Genomic DNA, 10,878 nt, shown 5'->3' with positions numbered 1-10,878 from the left:
CTTACTTACTTACTTACTGACTTACTGACTTACTTACTGACTGACTTACTGACTGACTTACTGACTTACTGACTTACTTACTTACTTACTGACTTACTGACTTACTTACTGACTGACTTACTGACTTACTGACTTACTTACTTACTTACATTTAGGATTTGGTTTAATTTTTTGTGAATGCCAAAATCTTTACCTCACAGAGAAGATTGAGGTTTGAAAATATCTAAAGACCTAAAATGTCAGTAGAGATCTGGGTTAAATCAGGCTACAGTTGAGCTAAAAATGGAAGCTCAGACAACATAAAAATAATAGTTTGCATTTAGCCAAGATTTACTACCATTAAAATTTTATGCAAATGAGAATAAATTTAGCCAGAAATGCAGGGTTTTACATTGGAATTGCATTTATTGCTAAGTGGGATGAAAAAACAAACATTCTAAAAAATCCACAGGGTGGGTCCATTACAATGACTGTATGTTTTAGTGAAAGTATCCGTCCTTGTTTCCTACGTGTTTGCTTGCTGCTCCATCACCAGAGGAAAGGCGATGCAGCTCCTGACAGCTGTGGAGCTCCATGGCTGAGTGCCCTGGTCAGCCTCCAGATTGCTGTGTGATGGCTGCCTGATAGGAAGTTGATTGACTGACTAGCTGGACCTCCCGAGAGGCCTTTGAGTTGAGGCACTGACTGACAGGTCAATCAGCCACCCGGACCCCATACTGTGGTTATCAATTATCAATCCTGTGTGAGCAAAAACAGCCCTCTCTGTCCCGGTGTGACACGGCGTGACCTTTACCAGCTCGTCAGCGGCTGTCATGTTCTGCCTCAATAACGACTAATTCTGGAGACTTTTCCCAGTTAAAATGACACTGAATCATCTTTAAGAAGCCAACATGAACTGATGATTGATAGTTACATTAAAAGAAAGTTATCTTTTGATCTAAAGCCACATTTGGGACGTATTTCTACATCTAGTTATACTGATTCAGTCTGACTCATCTTCTCTTCCTGTTTTAGCTCATGGTGGGGATCATTCAGGCTGCAGAGCTGCCTGCTATGGATATGGGAGGAACCTCTGACCCTTACGTGAAGGTCTACCTCCTGCCTGACAAGAAGAAGAAATTCGAGACCAAGGTCCACAGGAAGACCCTCAACCCCGTCTTCAACGAGCAGTTCACCTTCAAGGTGGGCCTCGCTTTGAGAGTTCAGCTCAGACACGTTTTGCACTGTTTTGTAGCTGGAAATCTTTTACTTCTGTTGACAATCTGATTTGCATGCAGCCTGGAAACCTGGGAAGGTGTGGAGACAGCGACCAGCTGGCGCATTAACAAGCTCCTGACAGAATATCTCTCACACACAGTTATACTCACACACACACACACACACACACACTGAGGCTGGATGTGATTGGGTTTAACACAGGCAGATGCACAGCCACAGCCCGGCCTCGCCTCAGCTTTAATGGATGCATGACTGTTGCTCAGTAGTGGGGAAAGTTTTGTTATTCACCCGACAGTGAAGAGCGCAGGTGTTTGATGTACATTAAGCATAATGTGATGTGATTTCCATCTCAATTTATGATTTATTGTCTGTTTTTCTTAAATGCTTACTTCAAAGTTTGTTGTGCATTACAGGCATAAAACACCACGTAGGCAGCAAGAAACCTGCCAGAAAGAAGGGATGTTTCTGAGATCTAATCAGAGACAACAGCAATTTTATCACTTTCAAATTACTTTTTTGTAAGCTAAGCTTTTCTGTTTAATAAGTTTGGTTATAAGACTTTATGGAGACTAAATTGAAGTCATATCATGAAACAACAAAGCTTATATTGTAGCAAACAAAAAAAATCTTACAATGTAAATTATTCTGCATAATTAGGAAAATTTGTCTCCATCAGTTTGTAAAGAATTGTTCAAACTGAAAGCAGAAAACTGATTTAGTTCTCAGTTGAATGTTAATTTTCAGATCTAAAAACACTGTTTCACTCAGAGACTGTCTGTGGTTGTGAAGACCTAAAACAAAATGTTTTCCCCATTCTGTGTTCTTATATTTATAGAAACCCTCGTCACACCCTGGATATGACGTCATACCCTTAAAATGAGGAAGTACCTTTAAAACAGTTTCACATRCCTGAAATGTAAAACATTTTGTGTTTACACTGCTGGAGCGACGCACGTGTGAAATAGAGACGTAGATTTATTTACTGTTTAAAGTAAATGACTGCAATCAGTTTTTAAATTAAATGTTGCGGTTTCTCAGTGGGTCTGCACTCAAAAATATAGCCTGGGTGGAGTAGTRGAACACAGATACACTGATCCTTCAACACAGAGCATCTTCAGAAGACAAGTGGATAAAATTATAAAACTAAATCTGTATTGTTCGATACAAGTGTGTATTGAACCTAAAGCACTGTATTATATACGTACATACATACATACATACATACATACATACATACATACATACATACATACATACATACATACATACATACATACATACATACATACATATAATTTGAGATCAGACTAAGAGTAGGAGTTAGGAAAACATTTGAACTTTTAAATAAAATAAGGTAAAATTGTTTTACCAATCTGCATCCCCTTGTGATAATAAAACAATACAGAAAGGTTCCCAGCCTCTGTCTTACACTTTACGTATTTTACACATATATAAAGGACTAGTTTCAATGTCTTAAAGTCTCCAAATAGTTCATTATTTTATCAATGTTCCATTTTGTCATATTTTCCACAATCTGCCAAAAATAATTCAGTATTTTTCTCAGTTTAAAACCTGTTCTCAACTTCCTCTGCCCCTAAAAACTTGCAAATTGAGAGTTGCAATTAATGTAGAAAAATATAATTAGGAAAAAAATCTGTTTAAAAATGTACAGAGTAGTGTAAATGAAGCCTTTATCTGGATGTTGTGTTTTTACATTATTACAAAAAATACATTTCATAAGGTATAAATTATTGTTTCAATATCTTTTTAAATTTGTAMTATTTCATTTTCAGGTCCCCTACGTCGAGCTGGGTGGGAAGACACTGGTCATGACGGTGTACGACTTTGACCGCTTCTCCAAACACGACGCCATCGGTGACATCAAGGTGCCCATGAACAAGGTGGACTTCAGCCACATKACGGAGGAGTGGCGGGATCTACAGAGCGCTGAGAAGGAGGAGGTAAGGCTCAGCAGGCAGACACACATGCAACGGGTTTCGACCAAATTTAATAATAGAAATAGTTTTGAAACCATTATGCACCAGATGCTTCGTGCGAAGGCTCAGGTTGGAACATGTAATTGCTGTTGTTTCAATAGTAAGAGTGTTTTGATCGCATATTAGAATCATTACCCTGCTACAGCTTGTACCACAAGCACACTCCACAGCCGATGTAATCCATCTCTCCTGGAAATGTCACTTAATCATATGTCCACACTTCCCATTCAATTAATAGAAGTGTGAGTTTCCAGGCAGCAGCTCAGGAGATTTAATTTTCATGGTAAATGTCATGGCATACAGCACATGTTGCCAACTTTATTTTTAGCTGTATGGTGAGTTGATTTGAAGGTTAATTATAGCACCATAGGTGTTATCATTAACTTAGCTGTTACATTGGTTGTTGTTTTTTAAGCTGAAGGGAGTTAATTTACCACATTGCATCAGTGCACAGAAACATTTACAGAAACATTTTACATCATGAAGCCATGCTTTATGTTCTCAGAAAATAAAAACCTGATTTTAAGATATTTTTTTCACTCCTGTCTAGTGTCAATGCACTGAGCACCTAAAGGGACAAAAAGGTAAAAAAAATAATTTAAAAAAACTGTCTTGTGCACTCCAGATTATTTCTCATGCACACCAGATATTTTTATGAACGTTACAACCTGTTCAAGACTGGCGTATCCCTTGTATCAAAAAGACATAAAAACTTCTAGATTAATGTTCAATTGGAAATTAGAATTGGAAAAACCTGGAAATAAAGCTCATTATGTCATGTATTTCCATTTCAGTAAACACAGCGAGTCCAAACCAAGAAAGATCCTGTGAGTTATCTAGTGTGCACAATATAGCATCGTGTGTGCACGAGATAGTACTAGGTGTGCACGAGATAGTACAAGGTGTGCACAAGATAGCATCAGATGTGCACGAGATAGTACTAGGTGTACTAGATAGTTCTAGGTGTGCACGAGATBGCATCAGGTGTGCACGAAATAGTACAAGGTGTGCACGTGATAGTATCAGGTTTGCTCGAGATAGTACAAGGTGTGCACAATATAGTACTAGGTGAGCACAAGATAGTATCAGGTGTGCACGAGATAGTACAAGGTGTGCACGTGATAGTATCAGGTTTGCACGAGATAGTACAAGGTGTGCACGTGATAGTATCAGGTTTGCACGAGATAGTACAAGGTGTGCACAAGATAACATTGGGTGTGCACAAGAAGGTTTTTTTTTTACCTCAAAAAAAAAAGGTTAACCAAGTTGGTCCAGGCCTCTGAGGATTGATGCTGGGCGCCTCTTTTAAGAGGTTTTCTGTCCACGTCTCATTGGGAGGAGACCCAGAACTTGCTGGAGGGATTATTTATCTTCTTTGGCCTCTAAAWGCCTTAGGGATCCCCGAGTAGGAGCTGAGGGTGTTGCTGGGGAAAATYATCTCTGGGTTTTCCTCCTGGACTTGTTGCCACCACAACCAAGCCACAGATAAACAGTAAAACCTGCTGCACACATGTCCTTTCTGATTCCACACGAGGCAGCATACTCTGATTGGACCCTGATGAAAGAATCCTGAAACCAGCCAAAGGTCAATTTCCAGGTSTAGTTTGATGTTGATTTTTAAACTTTCCTCAAAATGCCCACACTTGAAACAGTTTTGACCCATGAGGCAGTTGTTCACAGCTTCTGCTCATTGTGTTGGTATCTAAGAAGTTCAAACTGTAACGGCCTGTCTCTGTAGTGTATCATAATGAGGCGATGTTGTGATGCTGATTTGTGTGAAGAGATGAAGTGATTGCAGCACTTTTCCAGCAAAGTGATGAGTAGGGGTGTGGGGAAAGTATGGTTTTCAGAAGCATTTAAACCAAATCAAGGATCCAATTTTACAACAAAGCATCAAACCTTTGACTCTTCTTTCTGCTTGGGAAACAATCCAACAGCAGCTTATGTTCAGAGTTCCTCAACAATCATTCTGATCTTATTGATAGCCTGTCAGGCAGTAAAATTAGATTTAGCTGCTGTTAAAACTGTTGTCACCTTCTGCGATGTGTCTGTCTCTCTAACAGCAAGAGAAGCTGGGTGATATCTGCTTCTCTCTGCGGTACGTCCCCACTGCCGGCAAGCTGACTGTGGTCATTCTGGAGGCCAAAAACCTGAAGAAAATGGACGTGGGTGGCTTGTCAGGTGAGGATTTAAAATGGTGCTAATGTGTACCCTCTGACTTTCCCTCTGACAGGGCCTTTGTCTGTAATTATACACACTCTTCAGCACTTTGCCTCTTACAARACTGCTGTTTTTCACTTTGTCTCTACATGAACTGAACATACCTGAATATTTCTTTAAAAACATATTTCCTTTTGAGCAGATTTGTGCGTAAAAGGCATTTAGTTTGGAAGGATTGCACTGTTGACATGTTGAGAAAGCAGTGAAACATCTTTGATTCAGTGATGACTCATCACTACACTCATGTTGTATAATGAAGGCGAACTGAAGCATTTGCATTTTAAAATCCCCCCACAGTTAAAAACTTTACAAAATAAAAGCATGAAAGCTTTCAAGCTGAAAGAAAAAGTAGAAAAAGTAAGATGCATGTTGTTTTATGTTACAGATATATTGGTATTATTGACATGTAGTAAATTATCTTATTTTATTTATTCATTTCATTAAAAAAAACTGTATACACAACAGAAGAAAAATATATAAATAAAATAAAAGGCATTTGTCTTTCTGTATTTTTAGTATCTGTAGTATTGTTACATATATTGCTAAATATATTTTCAGTCATTTTTAGTAGAGTTTTGGTCAAGTACTGGCAACATGAAAATTCTGGAAAAAAAAGCCTGATGCAACAAAATTAGCATCAACAACTTTAGCATTTACTTTTCCTTCTTGTTTTTTTCTGTTTTTTGTGAATAGATTTAAAAAATATGAAACCATAAATGGACTTTATTTACACTTTGACATAAATGAGCTTTAAATCTAGTAAATGGTGAAGTTTCACTTTTGTTCCTCACTGTTCACCTTCAAACAGTGACTTTAGCTGACATTAAAAATGTCCATAACTCAGTCAACTAAACAGATATTTAGCAAAGTATTTAAGTAGAAGCTGAGACATCTTGCAGTGTTGCATGGAATTGCACACATTGTTTTTGAGATTTGACCAAAACAACTAAAAGTCAATTGTTTCTTCTCATAAGATGTTTTCAGTGTAAAATAAAAATAACAATGGTGGTGGGTGAGGCCCTTAATTTAAAAAAAGTTTTTTGCTAATCTTTACAAATTGCAATTACAAATGTGGTCAGTATTTAGAATTTGATCTCTCCTCTAAATGCACATACAGATCCCCCACATACACAAACACATAGAAAAGCACAAATTACTGCAAAATAAGTCACTACCTTCCCCTCCTGCTTCGACTTCGACTTTCTTCTGCAGGTTCGTTTTAKATTACCCATTGTGCACTTGCCTCCCACCTCAATTCTTACGACTCTGCAATTACTGTACACCTGGGTCCACTTGCTTTCTGCTTGACAGGGCCGGTTTCGGTATAAGCCCCAAACAACGTGCAGTACAGTTAGACGGTGCCCATTTAAAAGCTCCAAGCTCTGCTTCATCTATGAGACCAGTGTGAGAAGCCATTTGACTCTGAAAACATAAAAAATAAATAACTTCCCTGCTGCCTTTTCCAGATACTGATATTAGCTCTCACCTGTGCCCGTTTACTGTGTCAGACTGTCAACATGTTGAGCTGTCAGCCACATCAACAGGCTAATATAAAAATGTGTGAATCTGTTCTCTTTAAAGACCAAGTGGCTCTTTTACAAAAGTAGTGTGAAACCACACACTGCACTTCAGTTTTAAATCATCTGTGAGGATGATCATACAATAAAATCACATGAAGTGTTTAATAAGAGAAAAAATTTATATTTTTGTAAGTAGTAGCTGCTTTTCTTTTATAAATGCAAACTTAAATGTGCAGCAGATGGAGGGAATACTGGGKAGGTCTCTAATAATAATAATTAGCCTCCATGCACAGCCAGAGCTTAAGAAGGAGGACGTGTAATTGATGGCCTGGGATCAGCCTTCTCCTATTTGTCATCCTGTTTACCGTGCCTAATTATGGCTCACAGAGGAAGATGTGGGAATTATCATTAACCAATGTATAATCAGAAATAATTCTTTTGATTTGCTCCTCATGAAACGGCCTCCTAACCCACTCTCACGCTGTGTCCTAAAATAAAAACAAACTTTTGCGGAAACAGTTGGAAACAACAGTGAACTTTTGGTGATTCACCGGATCGCGGTGTCTAAACTGTCGTGACGCTCGAAGCACCATGTTCTTTAGCTGTCGGCTTAAAATAATCCCAGCCTCGTTACAGACAAGTTACRGCTCCTTCCGCTTTTATTGTTGTGATACGTAGCCATTATGTTGACTGGTAGGCAATCAGATCTCGCTGAATTGAAAAACTCCAGGGGAGAGGGTTTTTTGGGGGCCAAACAGGTAAGAGAGTGATTGTTAAAGCTCAGAAATGAATCAACAACCAAAGATAAAATCACTTTAACCTCCCACAGATGTCTCATTCTATTTAGTGATTGGAAAAGAGGAATGATCTCATTGTCTGAACAAAATGGAGCATTTTACAGTTTTCCAAGCTAATGCACTGTATCTSTGGCATTTAGCACCTCTGAGATGACTCAAAGGTCTGGTGAACACTAAGGCCAACCGTCTGGGAGTAACACAGAAAGAGGGCATAAAGACTTAAAGAGGTATAAAGTGTTTTGTTCCACTCTCTTTGTACCTCTGAAGGAAGTCGTCTCAGAAAGCTGTGAGGCAGCACATAACCACGTAATGGCCTACAGAAGGGGAGGTTATCAAAGCACACAGGTGCTGTGCTGARGGTAATGAAGCTGCGCAGCCCTGACCCGAGGCTATATCTCAGTATCAAACATCGCAGCTGCAAGGTTTATTTGTCTTTGTTGGTCCTACAGCGAAGTCTTCTTTAAGGCAGTAAGCCATGGGTCTAAAGGCATTGTTAAGACAAGAAACATGATTAGGAAATGCTAAATAAATTAGTTTTTGGCCAATTTATTGTCAGACATTTTTACTCTGAGTGGATCTATAGCAAGCAAGCAGAGGCTCASCGTTCATTTATACAACTTGCCTTTTCCTACTCTTTCAAGGCTAAATGCCTGCTGAGAAAAAAGGCACACATGAATTGTGTAGCCTGGTTTAAACCAGACCCTGTCCTTCACTTTGCTTCGTACAAGGGTCTGGACTTGATGCATAGAGAATCGATTTCTTGCAGGAGGCGTGGCCTCMGCTGAAGTTTAAAATGATTMGATCAGTTGGCTGCGACGTATGTCGCTGTAACGGAGCTAAGCTAAGAAGCTAACCGGAAATCMTGTGTGCTGTAAACAACKCTACTGAGAGGAGAGAAGTACRGAGCRYAACGAGACGACTGTAAATGAGAGCTGCTGCTTTGTCAGACAAATTTATTTTAATTTGATTTATCAACACAGACTGGCTTCATTCACTTCCTCCACTGCCGTATGCTAAAATAACTAGTAGACACTGCGCAGAACATTGACGTTGTTCAAACCTCCTCTGTCTGTTCTCTGATTGGCCCAGCTAAAATAAACTACAAGCAGACACTGRGCAGAAAATTGACATTCTGTTCTCTGATTGGCCCGGCTAAAAATCTGCCAGCGAAATCCTTGTCTATGGGAGAAGTCCCAGACGGAGCAGTGAAGGGAAACTAGAATTGAGCGGAGCTGCGTAGGAAGACAAGGGCCAGGCTATGAATTGTGGTGTCTTTATAGAAAAATTGTTGCTTATTCAAGAGAGGTGCACTAAAATCACTGCTGTCCACCTTCAAAACAGTAGACGTTGCTTCAGAGTCAACACAAAAGTGCTTCAGATTTTGGGACTTTGCTTTAGGCAGATGTCGCCATCGCCAGAAGTGTCCAATCCTGGTCCTCGAGTCCCGCTATCCTGCATATTTTCTTTGTTTCCCTCCTCTAGCAGTCTTAATTCAATGGTTGAATTTCCTTTTCAAGTTCTGCAGAATCCTGTTAATCACCCCTTCATTTAAACCAGCTGTGAAGAAACCTCAAAACCATGCATGGTAGCGGCTTCTGAGAACCAGGATTGGACAGCCTTTCTCTAGCCTAACTGGAGCAGAACCATACATGTTAACTTGWATGGATTGTCCATAAATTACCTGAATTTTCCTCCACTGATTGTTCCTTTCATTGAATAGAAGGGAAGATGTGGACGGTGTCATTCCACTCCGGTACACACGCGCACACCTGTATTTATATTTTGTGATAGTACAACATATATTTAAGGATCTGTGTACAATATCCAAAGGGGTTGCCATGTACATAGTACTTTGTGTCTGGGAAGGCAACTGTCCCCATATCATGATGGGACAGTGTCCCTCATTGGTTAATCTTTGGTATCTCTCTTACAAACTGTGATATAGAGGAGAAAATATGGTCAATTGCTTGTTGGAATTTTAACAGTTCAAACCTGTCTTTCCCACCATCACATGTTAGTGTTCTACATAATAATGAATCCCAAGTTGTTTGGCAGTATGGTCTGCAAAGCAAGACCATACTGTAGAACAAAGTCACATTCCCAGGAGGCCCTTCATGTTCTGAGCTTCTGAGAAGAGTTTCACTATAATGTTTGGGTTTGTGTGAGCTGTGCGTGATTCACCGCTGAGCTGAGTGTGTAAAACTAAAGTGACAGTCACCCTTGGGTGCACCCACCGTGGCAAATCCTAAATGATGGGAGGAAAGCTAAGATGACAGCCGGGCTATATTTAACCCTGCTACATTGGTGTTCATTTGGCACAATTCRGCAGGCACTCCCCCACCCCCCACCCCACCCCAGTGACCACACTCAATGAAAGATCTGAGGAAATTCCTACCAAAAGGATAAATTTTAAGCATCTCTACCCTCCTGAACAATAGAGAGAAATTCTAAAAAAAAAAAAAAGAAATAGACTGCCATAGCAGCTTGACTCTGCCATGGATTTGGCTCAAAGCACGTCTCTGATTCAGAATCCTGTGTCTGACTTCCTGAGGGATGTGTATGGATGACTGATAGAGCATCCCCTCATAAAACTGTGGCCAAGATCCAGGACACAGATGAGTAACCCTCTGGATGGTGAAGACAAGCGTCTGTGCTGTACACAAAATGCAAAGAAGCACTCTTGCATCACAAGAGCTGCCATTCATCCCTAAAATGGGAGAGATCACATCTGTCTGGGACGAGATGACAAAATGGGCCGGATATGAGGTACGACGGGCCTCACAAAACTCAATAATGCCAAACTCTCATCTGCTGGCTGCAAAGATAAGAGCAGCTGGATGGTGCTGATGTGGCATCACAGGTGTTTTCATTTTTCAGGAGACAGGGTTATCTTCCATAAACCCATTCAGCTGCTGGATTGTGGTTTTTTAGCCACAGTTCCCAACAAAAGGACAGAAGATACAATTATACAGGTAGTTTTGTCTTATTAGGTAAACAGTAAATTTGATTCATGGGTAGAAAATGGGTAGAAAAAGTTTAATGAATATAGGTTTAATACCAGGATGTCTATGAATGTGTTTGTTTACTGTGGAGAGCCATTTCATTCAAAATTAAATAAATAAATAC

At 39.7% G+C, this 10,878-nt stretch overlaps 1 protein-coding gene across 5 annotated transcripts in view; it reads left to right on the top strand.

The window, feature by feature from the left end:
• Nucleotides 1-10,878, top strand: part of syt1a (synaptotagmin Ia) — a 175,463-nt gene that overhangs the window by 151,327 nt on the left and 13,258 nt on the right. For all 5 annotated transcript variants that reach the window (XM_014009437.1, XM_014009441.1, XM_014009440.1 and 2 more), the window contains 3 exons: nucleotides 1,015-1,182; nucleotides 3,012-3,179; nucleotides 5,279-5,396. In XM_014009437.1, the coding sequence (XP_013864891.1) occupies nucleotides 1,015-1,182; nucleotides 3,012-3,179; nucleotides 5,279-5,396 (454 nt within the window). The remainder of the gene's footprint in view (nucleotides 1-1,014; nucleotides 1,183-3,011; nucleotides 3,180-5,278; nucleotides 5,397-10,878) is intronic.

Source organism: Austrofundulus limnaeus, unplaced genomic scaffold (genome assembly GCF_001266775.1).
Source record: "Austrofundulus limnaeus strain Quisiro unplaced genomic scaffold, Austrofundulus_limnaeus-1.0 Scaffold58, whole genome shotgun sequence".
Taxonomy (NCBI): domain Eukaryota; kingdom Metazoa; phylum Chordata; class Actinopteri; order Cyprinodontiformes; family Rivulidae; genus Austrofundulus; species Austrofundulus limnaeus.
This window is presented reverse-complemented; position numbering and strand designations above follow the sequence as displayed.